This window comes from Corvus hawaiiensis, chromosome Z (genome assembly GCF_020740725.1).
Source record: "Corvus hawaiiensis isolate bCorHaw1 chromosome Z, bCorHaw1.pri.cur, whole genome shotgun sequence".
Lineage (NCBI taxonomy): Eukaryota > Metazoa > Chordata > Aves > Passeriformes > Corvidae > Corvus > Corvus hawaiiensis.
In genome coordinates this window covers 29,943,584-29,962,592 of record NC_063255.1, presented here as the reverse complement: position 1 = coordinate 29,962,592, position 19,009 = coordinate 29,943,584, and the positions used below count along the sequence as shown (strand labels likewise).

Sequence of the window (19,009 nt, the reverse complement as noted above, 5' to 3'; positions counted from 1 at the left end):
AGATTAAGAAGCAAGCAAGACGGGCGCCCTGCTTGCGAATCAAGCGGCATTTAAGCACGCAGGGCTCTCATTCACCTCAGGGTCCGGGCGCTCCCCGGGCGCTCCGAGACCCCGGCCCGGGGCTCCCCGGCCCGCGCCGCTCGCGGGCCACAGCGCGGGTGGATACTGCCCCCTGGCGGCCTGAAGCGCCCTCCCGCGGCGGGCGGAGCGCGGCCCCCGCGGCCCCGCCCCGCCCTCCCGCCAGCATGGCCGCCGTCGCCGCCTCGGTGCCCGTGAAGGTAAGTGCGCCTCTGCCCAGCCGCACCTCAGGAGGGAGGAGGCGGCGTTCACCGCCGCCCGCAAACCCTCCCCGCCTGTCGCCTCCAGTCCCCGCCTCGGGACGGCTGCGGGAGCGGGATGGCGCGGCCTGCATCGCTGCCCTCCCGGCGCTGCCGAGCGCATGCTGGGAAGCGCTGCCTTCCTTCCTTTCTCTCCTTCCTTCCTTTCTCGCTGCCTCCGTCCTGCCCGCTGTGCCCTTCCCTGCTTCCTGCCGCCTTCCCACCTTCCCCTGCGCCGCCTGCCGGGAGCGGGCCCGGTAGCGCAGCGGTGCCGCTGTGGGCGGTGGCGCCCGCCCGCGCGCTCCCTCGCCGAGGCCCGCGCAGGGGCTCCCGCGGCCGTCCCGGAAGAGACGGGGTTTTTGATTTTGGGGTTGGGGTTTTTTGTTTGTTTGGAGTTGGGGTGTTTTGTTTGTTTGTTTGTTGTTTTGGGGGTTTCCGGTGGTGTTTTTTTTTTTTTTTGGGGGGGGGGGGGTTGGTGTTTTTTGGGGTGTTTGGTTTGATGGGCTTTTTTTTGGTTTTTGTTGTGGGGTTTTTGTTTGTTTGGTTTTGGTGTTTTGTTTTGTTTTTAGGGTTTTTTTTTTTGGGGGGAGGGGGATAGGTTTTTTGTTGTTAGTGGTGGTGGGGGTTTTTTTCAATCCGGAGAAATCTCCTTTTCCGGGTATCCGACCCGGGTGTGGGGGGTTTGTCAGTGAGAGGGACCGTGACGGGTCTGTAACCGCGTGCTGTGTTTGTGCACGGAACTCTAAGCTTTGGCAGAAGTGAACAGTGCAAAACTTCCCCTCTAAGACTTGTCTCCTGTGTGCTTGAAAAGCTGCTCAGAGCGGTGATGGCACCAGGGGCAAGCAGGCCAGTGGTCAGGCAGAAACTTGGGTTTTTACAAACTACGCATTATTTTTCTGCGGTGAAGTAACTCATGGTTGTTTTGGTGTGTAGAAAACAGTTACAACCTGTCTTCAATGTACAGGTTTATTGTACTAAGCATAACTTATACACAACTTGATGTTTATCTCCTTTTAAGCAAAATTATTTGTAATGCCATCCTCACCCCTTTCTCAGTATCCCCAAAACAGAAGAGAGGAGTACAGAAGGGTTTGTTGGTGATTAGTTGTCAAAAGGACCCATAGGTGATCATGACATGTACTAGTGTTTAAGACCCTCAGACAGACAAGTGTAGGCTGTTATTGCACTGACACCTCTATGCCTTTGGCTTAAACCTACTTGGGGAAGTTCACCAAACACCAGGTGAAGAAAGGCGTACACTTCAGTGTGATTGTTACTTGGAATCACACAGAGAAATGGGTTTGATCTTTGTAGTTACTGGTGTGATGACTGTTTGCTAGATTTCACTTCTGTTGCTCTTCATCCCAGGGTTTGAGATCAACTATATCATAGTAAAATAATTTGTGTTTCACTCTACTGCAGTGCCATTTTACTTGAGATTTAATTCCAGATAACGTTCGATACAACCTCCATTAATTTTTACAGGTTATATCCTTTATATCCCTTTGTATGATGCAAAGTCTGGAATGGACAATACAGTTTTACATCTTTCCATTCTTGAGGTCGTTCCTAGATGTGAGGTCACTCGTCTGGCTTTTAAGGAAAGGTGAAACTGTTCTTCCTCATCACATTGTCCCTGTCTTCCCATACCTTCAGTGCCTGGTCTGGTGGGTGGGAGTAGAGCTGAGCTCCTCTGACAGGGTGTTGTGGTTTAGAAATGGTGCTCTCCAATTTAGTGTTCCCACTGAAACCACTCCAAACCCATCCTCTGCAGCAGAATGGAGGGGAGAGTTGCAGGCACAAAAGGTGAAGATTGTGGGTTGAGATAAGAAAAATTTACTGGAAACAATGAGATAAGAAAACAAACAGTAACAGCAACGATATAATATAACAAAAGTATACAAGAGAGGTGAGCGGCTCATATGCAACTGCTCACCACTATGCAGAGCCCAAAAATAACCAATTGTCATGCTACCCTGACCCAGGACACCTTCCCCTGTTTCTGGAAAATGATACGAAGTGATATAAAATAACCTCCAGGTCGTAGTCATGGCCCTCCCAGGCTACTGCAAAAATTAATCCTGTCCTAGCCAGAACCAGGACGTAGGGTATCTCTCCCACTGAGCCTAGAGCATCTGCGTTCCTTTTGATAATTCACTACAAGGTTTGGAAAGCAGAATTTAGTATAGAATCAGATTTTTGTGTCTAGCTCCCAGATGCAGATAGTATTTCTGGAGATCCTGTAAACTAGGAGGAAAAATAATTGTCTGTCAGGTAAAATTAATTTTAGGATTAGAGCTGCCTGCTCTAAGTTGACCTTACAGGACTGGAGAAGCAGCTGCTTCAAAAATCCCTGCTAGCCTAACTTTCCTTCCACTGGAGTAGCTCTCCAGTGAATTTGAAGCATTTCCCTACCCAGTGTTGCCTCAGGTGGCCTGAGGGTTGTCCGGACTGCCACTGAGGTAAGTTTGCAGTGGGTAAAAAGGCAGAAGCACACTCAACATAGTCTAGGTCTTCTGTGCTTTGGATTCTGTACCCTGGGAGCTGTGAGTATTTTGCAAGCTCACTGCAGTCTGCCATTTCTGACAGCAGGGTTATTTGGTGTAAAAGCCTCTCAGGAACTGTACAGTGCAGCCAAAGCACATGTTGATGCCGCTGCAGCAGCAGGATTATGGAGGCTGAGAGCAAATTTGAGAGCAACCACATGCTGCCACGGGCCATGCTTGCTGGTTTCTGTACAGGAAGTCTGTTACTGTGATGGAGCTGTGTGTTCATAATGACCTTAAAACATTGCAGTTCCAAAATAACTTTTAATGGCGTGTATCTGGAGCTGTTCTCTCCAGCATTGCACTCTTTTCCTCAGTCCCAACAACTTTCACTTTGCTAGATGTAAAAGTTCAGTTCCCTTTTGAATCTTAAGTCATAGGACACTAGTAAAACAGATGTTACACCAAGCTAAAACTAGTGAAGTTGCTGAAGGAACCCTTTTTTTTTCCTAGATTGAAAAAAACAAAAAAGGCGCCATTTTGGTCCTGTCTTCTGTTAATGTAGCAATCATCAGTGTTTACTGAATGTATGCTTGAACAGTGTTAAAGATGTTCTTTTACTGATTTTGAGTTTTGTGATTGTTCCTGTTGGATACCTTCCACGATTCTTAAGGCAGTATGTTATTCATCCTAAAGTGTATGTAGTTTGCAGGATTTTTGTGAGCAATCCAAGTTGGAACCTTTGTGATAGCTAAGCAACACGAGTAACGTGGGAATAGACCCATCAATACTACTGCAAACAATGATCTAGGTCTTCCGTAAAGCTTGTGTGCGTCTTCAGCGTCGAAGTATGTGGGTTTTTACTATTTCCCTTTGCAGTTCTCCTCCTGGTCCACAGGGGGGTAGCACAAGGAAGTAGGAGTTAAAACTATCTCATCGTATCAGCGTTTACACCATCGGGTGTGAAAAGCTTTGTAAGAGAGGTATTTGATATGTAACGAAGACAACAGAGCCTCTACTTGTTGAAAAGAAGTGCTTGATGAGCCAGCTAATACAGTGGTTGAACAAATAGGGTCTCTATGAATGTGAAAGTAAGAAAAAGCTAGGGTGAGAGGCAGCTGTGTATGTGTTGTGGAAGGAGGGTCTTGTATGTTGAAGTCTGGAGGTTTTACATGGGAAGTTTTCAGTCTTTGTGGTAATAAGTTATGTCACAATGGTTCAGACTTTGTTCTTCTCTGATAAGCAAATCAGTCATGATATGTATTAAACTTGAAAGTGATAGAAACTGTGGAACAACTGGTCACACTGAAGAAAAAAGAGGCACTGTCATTTTCTCTGTGTGTGATAAATGGTAACATCACTTTTAAATACCTTTACCAAGCTTTCAGTTGTGAAAAGTTTGACGGTAACGATTCCATCCAAGGAGTTACCAGTGTTCCGAACTCAAGGGAAAAACTTGACTTGATCAAAAATCTGATTATCCCTAGAGAGACAAAAAACAAGTTCCTTTCCAATGATGAGCTAGAAACAAGAAAAATCAGACGCATTTTTCTTAGCTGGAATATGCAATCACAGGCAAATCAAAACACAACAGGGATTTTAGTTGGGAAACCTCTTAGATTTTGTCAAGTCAACACAAAACCGTATTTTTTTTCCAAAAGATTTTCTTTATTTTGGACATATAATACCATGTAGGAATGCCTGTGTCCTGGTTACAGCTATGGTAAAGTTAATTTCCTCTCAGTAACTGTTACAGTGCTGTGTTTTGGATTCAGAATGAGAATGGCGTTGATAACACACTGATGTTTTGGGCTTTGCTGAGTCATGTTTATCTTAAGTCAGGGGTTTCTTTTTTCCCTGTCTCATGCTCTGCCAGGGAGGGAGTGGAGGGGGTTTGCAAACAAAGCTGTGAGGGAGCATAGCTGGGACAGGCGGCCCAAACTGACCGAAGGGATATTCCACACCGTGGAATGTCATGCCCGCTGTATAAAACTGAGTGAGTTACCCAGAGGGTGGCCATTCTCAGCTGGGGAATGGGAGTCTGGGATCACTCAGCAGGTGGAGAGCAGTTGTCTTGTGCATCACTAGTTTTTCCCTTTTTGTTATTTTTTTTGTTTTCATTATTGTTATAATTTACCCTTATTACCATATTTTATTTTATTTTCAGTTATTAAATTGTTCTTATATCAACATACGAGCCTGCCTTTGATTCTTCTCCCCATTCCACCACAATGCAGGAGGAAAGAAGGGGGGTTTCAGCAAGTGGCTGTGTGGTGCTTAACCTCCAGCTGGGCTTAAAACCATGACAACCTGGTATTCAGTATGGTGGTTATGTGTAAGACTTTTTGTCCATATAAACAAGAAGCCTTGGTTTTAATGAGCTTTCTACACTTTTTCTCACTGTTTCTACAATACTGAGTATTTCTCACTCAATAGAGGCATTCCCAAATAGCACTCTTCATTTTTATATTGGAAATAAATGTTTAATAGTGCATCTTTGTGCATTTTTTCATAGCTTTTTTTAATTTGGTATCTTAAACAGGAAAATCGTGGGGTAAGAAATTGGCAAGCTAAATACCAGTTGTTTAAAATCAGGTATTTGAAATGTACATTCTAGGAAAATCTGATAGGCATATTATGCTCTGTTGATCTGTAGTCTTGCGTCACCTCAAGAAGAAGATACATTTTGTAGCTGCCTGGTTCATTTTTCAGGCATGCAGTTAAATGTAAATTGCAAGAAGACTAATATATACTTTTTGTGTAAGATTGGAATTATCGGTGGAACTGGCCTGGATGATCCGGATATCTTAGAAGGAAGAACAGAAAAATATGTTGACACTCCTTATGGCAAGGTCTGTATAACCTTTTTATTTATTACTGAAACTTTTTGCCAGTTTTCAAGATGTTTATGCGCTTTAAGAATGTTCCAATTGGTAAATGAATGTATAAAGGTGGTGCTGGCACAACTGTTCTTTTTAGTTGCTATGTTGTGGGATTTTTAGTTCATAGAAGCAAAGTATTGCAAAGATGATCTGCAAAGGAGTGTATACTTCTTCTCATTTGTAGACTGGATGAATTTAGAAAGTCAGTCCTGAATTTACAATCAAGGGATAAACCCTTTCTCTTTCAAATTTGTGCTGGTGTGTGACCTCTATTGTCTGTCAGATCGGTCCAGGAACCTTTCTGAATTGCAGAAAACTGTCCTTTGAGATAGATGAGACACCATTTTCCTTGTAACTACTGAATTATGTTTTACATGCCAATGTAAAATCATGCTTATAGCCACATAATTTGAAAATTATTTGAAAATGAAGCTCTGAAACTGTTCTTGTGACACTGGTACACCTGAACAATTCTCCTTCGTCTTGCTTCTTTTTCCTCAGCAGAAGGGAGTGGAGGCTAGGGCTGTTGCTCTGTATGCAGCACTGAGTGTGTTTTGAAGGATAATTCCTGGCACAAAGCATTGTGTAAGGGGGATGAGAGTAAAACTCAGATATCTTGGTGTGAATACAAACATGAATTCGAGATAATGTCCTGAATTGGACTGGGACTGTTAAGCTGACCTGGATGGAGTCAGGTCGCAGCCAGAGAAAGAGAGCACAGCCAAACAGCAAGCTTTTATCCTTTTAACTGTAATGGCCTGTCTTCCTTCTCTCTCTCTGTAGATCTGAACTTCTGATATTTCCTCCTGTATAGAATCACATTAACTTCAGTGACTGAATGCAGTTTTCATCCTCATGAGGAGCAACTGATGGATCAGCCTTAGTGTAAGATGTGCAGAGCTTAGTCCACAAGTTACAGTTGCACAAAGTGCAATGGATTTCAGCTGAAGCAGAAACAAGCCTCACAAATTCAATTGGTATTATCAGCTGGATCAATATTCACTTACATTGCTGCTGAAACTATTTAGTATTCAGGAAGGAGGTGTTAGACAACCTGCCAGTCATTTTAGAACTACGTAGTTGAGAGGAGCAGCTATTGCTGAATGGAAGATGGCAATTTTATTTTTATTTAAGTGTGCCTGGAAAAGTTTAGAAGTTTATTGTTTGTTAGTATTTTTTTCCTAAAGATATATTTTGTTCTTGATTGTTACTGGAATAAAACCAAATTGTGACTTTTCTGCCATAAAGATACTTTTTCATAGAGCTGTGAAATCAGTGTCGAGATAATCTGCCTGAAATTTTAAGAAGTAAAGGGCTTAATCTGAATAAACTTCAGAACTTTGTGGTCTTTTATTTCCCAAGAGAAACTGAGATGAAACATCAATCTATTTAGTTCAGGCAAAAGTAGGAAGAATGAAAATGGATGAACATCAAAAGAAAAGGCATAGTTAATAAGAATGTATGTCCATTTCCTTCTGTCATGTAAAAATGCAAAGTGTACAATTCCACTTTACTTAAATCTTGGTGTTTCATTCTTAAGTTTCTAGGCAAGGACGTAGCCAAAAAGATTTTTGACTGAAAACCTTTCTGGGATAAATATTCCTTGGCACCTTTAACATTTGACAGCAGCAAAATAAATTTCTCTTTAATGAAAAATGCTGTTTTCTTTTCTTTTAAAAGATGAATAATAGCTTACATTTTCTTCATACAGAGTCCTTGAATTCTCTGCTGCTTTGGCCTTCTTGAATCATAAGAATCATTTAACAACCAAATTTAGCATTAGGGAATGTGGGAAATATGGAAAAGTTTAAAATATGCTATTATGATAGTTTTTTGCTGTTCTCTATGTTGACATTGGTCCTCCTATGATCTTTCAAGTTACATTATAAATAGGGAAAATGCAGTACAATAGATTTTTAAAAAACTAAGTAAGCTTACAGCTCTTAAAATTCCAGCTGTCTTTTCTCCTTTGTTTGCTTCCACCATTTTCAGTGCATCAAAATTCGGTATTCTATGGAAAATACTCCAAAAATTTTTTGTGATTCTGTCTCCAGATATGGAAAATATTATTCTTCTACAGGATAACAGATGCTGTTCCAAGCAATTTTATCTTCATCATTGAATTTTGAAGCTACTAAAAAGCATTGTTCAGAATATATTTTCAGTTAGATTGTCTTACTTCCTGGATGACAGATCTTGATTCTGAATCACCTTCCCTGGTGGGCAAGAGGTCTTCCTGCTCTAGAAAATTATTCTAGGAGCTCCCTCTCTTTTTCTGCTCATAAGTTTATCTGGCAAACAAAGCAGGGGGTAGTTCCACCTTTCAATTGAGCATTTTTTGCTTTCATCAGGAAAATCAGACCATGTAACATAATACTTAAGCTCCTCTTCTACCTCTGCAAAACAATGTACATCGTTTGGTTCCTGAACTAGCTCACAGGTTAAATGGAGGCTTGCACAACCTCTGAAATACTTTTTCATTGCAAGTGTTTCATGCTCATTCTGTTTTCTGTTCCAACTAGCTTCTGAGATGAGACTAAGGAAAAAATTAATTCTGTAGACACCACATGAACAATACTTTATGCATATTTATGTTATAGACAAAGGGGATTTATTCCAATTGTTTGTTATTGTAATAGTTTGAGGTTAATTGCCCAGGGTTCTATTCTTTCTTTTCTGTTTTGCAACAATGAGTAATATATATCTGGCTTGTATTTTGTGAAAAGAGGGAAGTACTTGTTAAATACATTTATAAATTTTTTATGTTTGAGAACTTTTATTAAATCCTCCTTTAAAAATACAGTATTAGAGCTTTGAATTGAAATTGTTCCACTAAAAGTTTTTATTATCTTATCATCACTCCTGGCTATGACTGAGATAATAGTAAAGAGGTATAGCACTTGGAAAGAACTTGTGGGAGAAAGAGAGTAGAATGGAAGTACACACTAGCTATGCTACATGGTTAAGACATAGTTTGAAATTTCTGTTACTGTAACTTTATGCACATATCAATAGTTGGTCCAATCTTGTTCAATCTTTTTACCAGCAACCTGGATGAAGTGTTAGAATGAACCCTAAGCCAGTTTGCAGATGATACAAAACTGGGGGGAGTGGCTGACACACGTGAAGGCTTTGCTGCCACTCAGTGGGACCTTAGGCTGGAGAATTGGGCAGAGAGAAACCTGATGGGGTTCAACAGGGGCAAGTTTAGGGTCCTGCACCTGGTGGGGAGAATAACCCCAAGTACCAGCAGAGCTGGGAACTGGCATGCTGGAAAGCAGCTCTGCAGAGAAGAACTTGGGGTAGTGGATGACAAGTTCACCCTTGCAGTCAGGAGGGCCAGTGCTGTCCTGGGGTTCAGTGGCAAGAGTGTGGCCAGCAGGTCAAGGGCTGTGATTCCCTTGGCCCTGGTGAGGCCGCATCTGGAGTGCTGTGTTCCAGGTCTGGGCTCCTCAATACAAGAAAGACAAGGAGCTACTGGAAAGGGTCCAGCAGAGCCCCGAGGTGATTCAGGGTCTGGAGTATCTCTCCTATGTGGAGAGACTGTAGGAGCTGGGCCACCTTAGTCTAGAAAAAAGAAGACTGAGAGGGGATCTCATCATAAATATCTCGAAGGTGAGTACCCAGAGGATGGTGCCAGATTCTTTTCAGTGGTGCTCAGCGACAGGACGAGCAGTAATGGCCATAAACTAAAACACAATATGAGGAAGAATTTCTTTGCACTGAGGGTGGCAGAGCACTGAAACAGGCTGCCCAGGGAGGTCATGGAGCCTGCCTTGCTGGAGACGCTCCAACCCCACCTGCATGTGTCCCTGTGTAACCTGATCTAGGCAAGCCTGCCTTGGCAAGAAGGCTGGACTAGCTGATCGTGACAGGTCTTTTCCAACCCTAACAATTCTGTGATTGTTTGATCTTTACAATCTTTAGTATCTTAATGAACCATGATGCAGTATCTGCAATTCTTTTCTTAAACTGTCCATTCATCAATTAGCAGTGCTTTCTTTATTCCAAGTATTTCTTTTTCTCTTTCTAGAAATCATGTGCCAAAAAGGTGTTCAGTATGTCACCTGAAAAATGTGCAGAATGCACTTCATGGAAATCTGTGCAAAGGTGTCAGCTGGACAGTACTATTATACAACCATCCTGAAGCCTTTTGGAGTGCTAGGATGCAAGCAGATAGGGAAGAAAACCCTGGCTACAGCAACTAGATTTTGAAGCCTGTGGATTTTAGAGCTGTTACATCCTTTTTGATTGTCAATGTACGCCAGAAGTCACTGGAGTTCTGTTGTGGGAATAGAAGTCAAACAGCACCTTTCTACCCCAAATCTTTTGAAAATGATGTAAACTTAAATCTACCTCTTGCAATAAACTTGCATCTGTTACTTATAAAACAGAGTGCCCAGTCATCAACATGCTGATCTTTTTGATGGGAGACAAGAACTTTTGCTGAAAATCCTCTTTAGTTTTTAAGAGTATTTTTGTGCCCTTTTGGGGACTAAGTGCTTATTACTTCATGCAGCAAATGTTTGTAAACAAAACAAAATCCCAAATGCTAATTTTTGTGAACCTTCCTTTTTATGGAATGTTGCAATGGCAAGTTGCCTTGGCCACTAGACAGCAAGGCTTTTGCCCTGTGTAAAATTTCACTCTTAAAGCCATGATTGCTTCAGAAGAGTATATGTAAGGTAAACACTTAAATATCAATAGTTTAATATTAAATGGAGACTTGAAAAAAAAGTCAGAATAACTACAGTTCTAAACATAAATTTTCTGGAATGTTCCTTTTTTTTAAGAAAAGGTAGTAAGTGTCTGCCAGAATTTAAACATTGGTGATAGAATAAATTACAGTGCTTTGGAGAGCTTTCACATGAATAATTACCAGAAAGAGCTGTGCAATAGGAAGTAGAAGGTGATGTTTTGTATTAGGAATGGGAATCTTGAACGTGGGACTCCCATATCACTTTGTTGTCAATCTCTGCAGATTTTCAAGTGTGTAATAAAATCAACAGCTGTAAAACTAAACACTAACTGAAATCTTGCATCTAGCATTATGATTTTATTTGTATTCTATCAAGTAGTTGGCAACAGAACATTTTTAAATGCAAATGTGTGATTCTTTCAAGACACTTGCAAACTTATGATCAGGAGATAAACCATGATTTTGTTAGTAGCTGTTTTAACAAAAAGGGAAGCTAAAATATAGTGTATTTCAGAAGGCCAGGAGCAGAACACAGCCCACAGAGGAGCTGATTTTTGTAATGGTGGTTGATGACTTAGAGGCTGCCTCTCATGGGCAGGATGACCCATCTCCATGGCAGGGTACATGTTCCAGCTGCATAGCTAAAATCAGAATGCTCTGTTGTCCTGGCTGTTTGATAGTCAGGAAGATTGTATTTTCTTGTTGTGTAACTGTGAGAGAAATCCCTGGGCTGAGCAAATCCAACACTGCTTCTGCCACTTATGTACCAGAATTTCTCTGTTATATCACATTTCATTTCCCAAAAGCAGGACTCCCAGCAGCAGGGAAGAGTGAGTTTTTCAGGAAGCTGGAGGTGAGTGAAGGGTAGGTTAGAGGAATCCAGAACTCTTCACACCCCTACTACAAGCCCAAGTTAGAAGGAGGACAGAGAAAAGAATGGCAAGTGTTATGAAAAAGCACGGATTAAGTGTGATTTATGTTTAAAGGGAACTTTACTAGAGAATGGCACCTATTTAGCAAAAAGAAACTGAAGTTTACCAGAAAGTGAGTCATGCTAACCAATTTAATGGTAACATGTGCATGCTACTATTTTTTTGTGTTTCAAATATTCTTTTCATATATTACCGTTTCAAACCCCAAAGTAAAAAGTTGCTATGTTAATGTTGGTACGAACACAGAAAATTTGTGATAATCCTTCTAGTCTCAAGTTTGATGTTCCTGTTCCAGACTGTTTTGCTAATCTGCCATATTAAATTACAGAGCTGAGATCAAGAAAATGTGAGAATACAATGGTAACCTGTATTTTCTTCCGTAACTGTTGCGCTTATTTTTAGGTAGTAGTAGAGGTTTGTAATGTGATTGTCAGGCTGTAACTCATGTGCTTGTTTTGCAGCCATCGGATGCTTTGATTTTGGGAAAGATCAAAAATGTGGACTGTGTGCTCTTAGCAAGGTAAATGAGTATTTTAAGGGGGGTTTTATTATGTGTCGTAAAGTTTTCTTGGAATTTTTTCTCTTTTCATTAGGCGAACTGAATTTCTTATCTGATACTGTCTTGCTCTTTGCGGTAGCAAAGTCCAGCACAAGTTTAGGTTTTTTCATGAGCAAATTTGATGCTGCAAGGACTGAGAGTATTAAAAATGCTGTGTAGGTTAGATAAAAAATCTGGTGGGAGATGTTGCCCTAGTAAGAATGGCAGCCTGCAAGGCCACCTGCTCTGATGGTAGATAGGTGGTGCTGATAACCTTACTGATTAATTCATCTGCTCACTATGTTAGCAGATGTCCTTTGTGAAATAGGGAAATTGTCTGCTTCCAGATGAACTGTCTCTGGTACCACTATAAACTCCTCCAAATCAATCCCTTAGATTATTGAGTCCTCCTGCTATTACAATTATTGCTTAGGGTGCTGCATCCCCTGCAGTTCTCTCTCGCTGTGTAATTTTTATTCAGACATCGTTTACTATACTTGAAGAGACTCTAGAAGCAGGATCTGCAGATGAATGTGTGGAAATTTCACAGTGGTGTTAACCATGGATGTCTAGGACCAGCATGCTCCTAGATTAAATATAAGAATACTAACACAGTTCGCAGCATCTGGGCAGAATGGACAGAGTGGGTGCTGATGACATGGTCCATCTGCAGGCCCAGTCAAGTCAAGGTGATTAGTCAAGCACAGGATTCATCCAGGGAATCCAGGCAGGAGCAGTAGGAGGTGAGAGACAAGGCTGTAGTGTGTGTCTAAAGCCCACCCCGCTCTGGAGATAAACCGCAGCATAGGTCTGAAGGCCATGGGGGAGACAGGACTGAGGACAGGCACACTGTGACACAGCTCAGGCCAGGAGGGAAGACTGGGGCCTGAGCTTGGAGGCAGGAGCACTCAGGCTCAGAGGCATCAGGAGTTTGTGTGGAGGCCCAGAGTGAGACTGGCCAGTGCACTTAGGACCCAGTGGTGCACTCAGGGCCCCGATTCTTTTCATGCCAGTGTTTTTCCATTAAAGCTGCTGACTGCTAAGCATCTCCGCAACTACACTTCTGTCTGTGGTTTTACTTTTCTTATCTTTCATGGACTTTGCTCATGTGTTTTATTGCACCTGGTCAACATTTTTCTCATTTTCTCAAATGAAATGCTAAGTCACGTTCTCATAGCTGAGCTGTTTCAAACTAGACCTTGGGCAACAGATGCCTGAACAATTTGGCTGTGGTTTACCTCCTCACTGGGATTTATGACCGTTTATATAGAAACCTTGTGAGTTTACTTTTAGGGCCAAGGTACCTGCAAATTTTACTTTGTGTTTTGGCTTTGAATCAGGTTGGAAAAAAAAAAAGGCATGTATATTCTGTAAGAAAATTATGACAGCAACTGCAATAAAGCAATAAATCCATGTGCCTAGTAGCTTATCAGAAATGCTAATGACAACATGGGAATCCTGCCATCCTGCCTGACAGTGCTTGGCCATGTTGTGTGCAGTTCCTGAATGATCAAATTCTTAGGACTTTTTGGCCTCTGAAAAAAATCAGTTGAGAAATTAAGTTCCTTCTTTTCTCTTACATGGTTGAAAATAATTTTCCAATGTGTTTAATCATGTAAGTGATGTACTTCTGTAGCAAAGACAGAGATAGCACAAAAGTTTGTGCTTAGAAGACCAAGTATTTCCTGTCTTGGTGAAAAAGAATACTGCAGCAGTGTGAAGTGGTTCTTTTAATTTATGAAAGTTTAAGATCAAAGAGAAAAATGTGATGATTCTACTGTTTTCTTTGGAAAGATGACAGATTAGAACACAATGTGCTGTGATGTGCCACTCTTTGTGTGGGAGAATACAAGCAATGCTTCTGGGCAGAAAATTCATGGAGGTGTATATAAATCTTAAAAATTTCCTGTAGTGTATGGAAAAGGGGTTTCAGAATCTATGGAACTGGCTTAGAAAATTCAGAGGAAAATACTTTTTTTACTCTTGAAGCTGCTGATGTATATTTGAATTGTATTTTTAAGATCTGTTTCGTTGCAGTCTTGGACTTAAAATTTTGCATTTAAAAAGAAAATTATACTATTGCTTCTTAAATTGAATTCTGAGAGAAGCTTAATACATTTAGGAAAACAAAATATACCGAAAGTAGCTGAAATGGTCAGTTGCATTTCCAGTATTGTTAGGGAAAATATGTTTCCTGAAATTCTCCTTATTTGGGAGAAGGAAGGCAATTTCAGTCTGATGTATTTTACTCTCTTGCAACGTGTATCTTTGCAGACATGGAAGGCATCATACAATTATGCCATCAAACGTCAATTACCGTGCCAATATCTGGGCGTTAAAAGAAGAAAATTGTTCCCATGTATTAGTGACTACTGCCTGTGGTTCATTACGAGAGGAAATACAACCTGGTGATCTTGTCATAATTGACCAGTTCATTGACAGGTGAGTGAGAGGGAGGACAAATGGGGATTAAACCGTATAGTAACATGTTCATGTTAAATCAGGTTTTTGTAAAATGAGCTGATAGCCTCAGTTCTTCAGTCAAAAAGTAAGATTCATACAAGAAAATATGATAGGAAATGGGGATGCAATTATAAAAAGTTCCATTCTAACAGAGATAGAAGTACCGGGCGTTGAAGGATGGCCATGAATGAACTAATGTATAGCTCCATGGGAAAACTGTTCAGAAGAAGAACAAATCTTCTATTCTCAGAGCACAAGCCATTCCAAGCTTTATGAAGAGTCTGAAATGAGATGGAGAAGTACAAGAAAGCATAGTAGGAATCAGCTAGGAAAGTATATGCTATAATTATGAGGTCCTGCGCAAGAGACATAAATGCAACACAGTAGCAAAAGAGAGGAGGTTGTTTTAAAACAAGGATAGATGCTTGCATATGTTATTTGTTAAGAATCATAAGGAAGTAAATTTGTTTCCAAAGTTTTCCTACGCCAGCCAGTCCTATCCTCTGTGATTATCTGACTAGAAAAATTCAAGCAAAGCTGGGGGCAAAATAAAAGCTACATTTAAAGATCACCAGCAACACCGATAATTCAAAGATCTGGTTGCACACTTTAAAGGTAAATCTGTTTTTAGTACTTGGAGGTGTATTATATCTTGAAGTCTTATTTGGGTATTACACCTAATTTAAAGCATTTTAAATGGTTTATGCGTCTTCTTTGGGCATTTGTGGCGCTGCTGGTAGTATTTCATTGCCAACTGAACATGTAAACCTAGATTTGTTCCTGTAGTAGTTTGAAAGAAAACCAGAGATACTTGAAAATCAGAACTACAACTTAATAAGGAAATTAAAAAATAAATGTAGTAGTACAGAAATACTGCCAGAGTCAGGATACAACCTGACACCCTGTCGGTCAGGGTGGTGGTAGCAGTCCAATTAAGTGGTGGCTGCAGTCCTCTTGAGGTGACAGATATGGTTCTGTTGAAGGGGTGATCCTGTAGAAGGGTCTGGTCTTCCTCAGAAGGTCCAGTGGTGGTTATGTAGCTCTTGTCCTCTGGGAACCCTGGAGGTAAGGGTTGAGTGTGGTGTTCCAAACCTCAGATCATATCCAGGTAGCAATGCTTGGTTCCTCCCCCTGGGCGGAGCATCTCACAATGGGATGATGTAATTCTATGAGTCATGCAGTGAGGTTAGACAGCCCATAAACAGAAGATATGCCTCGGAGGGAGTTATCAGGGATGTGTCATGGACGAGACAAAGAACACTGCCCCACCTGGTTTTAACAGATGGTGATAGAATACATACTTTTGGTTATATCTTACGTTGTAACCTGAGACAGTTCCCCGCAGTTCAGTGCTACTCAAATTTTGACTTACTGACTTTTTTTTTTGCACGTGTAAGTGAAATGCTATTTTTCTTGTAAGAGTAGGTTTAAATATAGTGTATCTAAGTTACTAAGTACTGCAGGGGCAAGCCCCATATGAACTGCTTCCTGTTATACTAGGTTGATTTATGGGTGGATATCAGGTATATTGCTGACAATGCTCTTTTTTTAGTGCTGATACTGAGTTTTATAGGAAGGATATTAAACAGACTTGGGGACATGGTTTGGACGATTGTGAGTCAAGCACCAGTTACTTTCACAGCATTATCACTTGGCAGACTCCTGGTTAAGTGAGGGGAGCCTCTGCTTGGCAGTGGTGAATGACACCTGGAGTACTGTATCCAGTTCTGGGCTCTGCAGTGCAATTTGGACATGGACATACTAGAGAGAGCTCAACAGAGGACCACGAAGATGCTAAAGTACTGGAGCATCTCTCCTGAGAGGAGAGGCTGAGACAGTGGGACTGTTCAGCCTGGAGAAGACTAGAGTCGAGGAGAATCTCGTTAATGTGTAGAAATACCTGAAGGGAGGGTGCAAAGAAGAAGAAGCCAGGCTCTGTCCAGCAGTGCCAGGATCAGAGGCAGTAGGAACAGACTGAAACACAGGAGGTTCACTTTGAACATCAGTGAAGTTTTTACTGAAGGTGACTGAGCACTGGCACAGGTTGCCCAGAGAGGTGGCAGAGTCTCCATCCTTGGAGATACTCAAAGCCATCTGGATATGGACCTGGAGAGCCCATTCTAGGTGGACCACCAGGTGACCTCCAGAGGCACTTCTAGCCTCAACTGTTCTGTGATCTCTGTCTTCATGTATAGTTCATTCAGATGGTCACCAGTAGTAATGGTATAGCCTATTTATGAGCAATGTTTCATTTGGGCTAGTAAGTTTTTGTTTTGATGTAGGCAAGGGGAAACTTTTTGTGACTTGTTTAATGGCATCAGGAAACCAAAACGCTTCTCAGTAAAGCACGTTGAGAATATTTCAGTGTGGAAAATGATACATAATATGAATTTAAAAGTCATCCCCAACTTACAGTTTAATTCAGAAAATTGGTATGTTGTGATAGCCTGTCTCTATTGACAGCTGAATTTCTATGTCAAGTGTTTTTTTCATGATGTTCTATGCCAGGGAGTGTTAGACTGCCAAGTCTTTGGAGATAGGGTCTGCATCAACAGCAGTGTAAAGAATGATTGCATTATATAAGTCATTATGAAAACAGTGCTACTGATCGGAAGATATTTTCATAGGACAGAATATTTTCATTGTCCACCAAAATCTGAAAAGATAGAATTTTTCTGAAATACCTTCTAATGAAAGGTCAGAGTCCTGCAAACAGTGTTTATTAATAGTCTTAGAAAGAAGATACTGGTTAAACGTGTGTTTACACAGTCAGTTATTTTTCTTGAAAGGTATTCTGGCTTCTATAGAGTGGTTAATCCATGCCAGGCACTACATAGGAAAGAAGTTGGGGTCTCGGTGGCAGGGATTTACTCAAGCCACCATAAAAATCAGTGCCTTCTAGTGTCCAGGTATCTTTTAGTATCTGGGCTCTCTCTATATATATTCTCAATAGGGGGCATTCCTGTTCTCAATTCTCCTTACAGGTGAAGCAAAATGAAGGGATAGTGAATAGGAATGGGAAAAGAGCTAGAACTGAGCAGAAAACTGTACGCAGCTATTGTAATTTGTTCTCCTTGGGCATGCACACTGTGAAATGAGTGACAGGATTGCAATATCAGGAGTTGTGTAGGACTTCAGCCTAGCATGGGTTTGACTTACAGTGTGAAACACTGAATAGGTGTAATTAGAACTATATAAGATTTCCTAACTTGGGAGAGCTTAATTCTGCCACTCATTACTACACCTAGTGTTTGATTCTGTATGTAGTCTCTGCTTTCTTTATGCTTGTTATTTTGTGTACTTAACCACAATTAAATAAATACAAAAATACATATGTTGTGTTCTCCTTGCTTCCAAATCCAGAAATAACCACTTGTTATTATAGTCTGCAACAGCTCTCTTCTTTAAAAAAGTACTTTAAGAATCTGGGATAATTTTTTTTCTGCCTTTGACTCCTGTTAGTTTATTGCCGCACTGTTAGTCAGTTGACTACCTCAGACTAATCGGGGGCTTTTGAATACTCTCTGGTTTGCTGTTGATATTTGCTAGGAAGAGAAGAGCAAGACAGTAACTACTTACTTGAATGACTGAGCTCAGTTGAGGAGATGTAGAAAATAGCTTCCTGTAATAGCTGCCAGTTTTATTGTTTCTGTTCTCTGTGTCACAAACACTACTACAATTACTGCAGTATTGTTACACTCTGTAAATTTTTTTGTAGAATTTTCTTCTAGTGTCCCTGAAGATGCAGACCATACTGAAACTGCTTTTTATACAGCTGATGCCAGTGTGAATTTACATTTTATTCTTTTATTACCAATAGTTTGGTAATTCAACACTACTGGAAGAAGGAGGAAGGTGATGATAAAAGTGGTAGAGAGCTGTTTGTCACAGATGGAAATGACTGGTGTGTTCATTTATTTGAGTTGGATTTTGCTTCCTAGAATCAGTCATAGTCAGAATTGTCAGAAAACCCTGTGTTACTGTGATAAAAACCAAAACGAAGGAGCAAAAGTCACCTTATTGTCTGATTAAAAGTATGACTGTTGCTGCAGGTACAGGGGCTTAGTGGGGTTTAATTTCCAGGTGGGTTTTAAACTGCAGCAGATGCGGAAGAGAAATTGTCTAACTGTGAACACGTGTGGTCCACTGCTCAAAGCAATTATAGGTCTTACTGGTTTTACTTACTCCCGTGCAGTTTGTGTGAATGGTGCAAAATGTAGTGGTGTCTTCAGTTACAATGTAAAATGTAACCAAAAGTATGTATTCTATCACCATCTGTTAAAACCAGGTGGGGCAGTGTTTATCTCTTCCATGACACATCCTTGATAACTCCCTCCGAGGCATATCTTCTGTTTATGGGCTGTCTAACCTCACTGCATGACTCATAGAATTACATCATCCCATTGTGAGATGCTCCGCCCAGGGGGAGGAACCAAGCATTGCTACCTGGATATGATCTGAGGTTTGGAACACCACACTCAACCCTTACCTCCAGGGTTCCCAGAGGACAAGAGCTACATAACCACCACTGGACCTTCTGAGGAAGACCAGACCCTTCTACAGGATCACCCCTTCAACAGAACCATATCTGTCACCTCAAGAGGACTGCAGCCACCACTTAATTGGACTGCTACCACCACCCTGACCGACAGGGTGTCAGGTTGTATCTGACTCTGGCAGTTTAAGCCAGTG

General features: G+C 41.2%; 1 protein-coding gene across 3 annotated transcripts in view; it reads left to right on the top strand.

The window, feature by feature from the left end:
- The first annotated feature begins 214 nt into the window (after positions 1 to 214).
- The window catches only part of LOC125319947 (methylthioadenosine phosphorylase), a 32,708-nt gene continuing 13,913 nt past the window's right edge, over positions 215 to 19,009 (top strand). The window contains exons 1-4 of one of the 3 annotated variants that reach the window (XM_048291753.1): positions 215 to 278; positions 5,569 to 5,655; positions 11,778 to 11,836; positions 14,129 to 14,296. In XM_048291753.1, coding sequence (XP_048147710.1) covers positions 246 to 278; positions 5,569 to 5,655; positions 11,778 to 11,836; positions 14,129 to 14,296 — 347 coding nt within the window. In that variant the 5' untranslated portion in view covers positions 215 to 245. Of the gene's footprint in view, positions 279 to 376; positions 694 to 5,568; positions 5,656 to 11,777; positions 11,837 to 14,128; positions 14,297 to 19,009 lie in introns of those variants that run through there. The other 2 variants (XM_048291752.1, XM_048291751.1) reach the window with 2 other exon arrangements.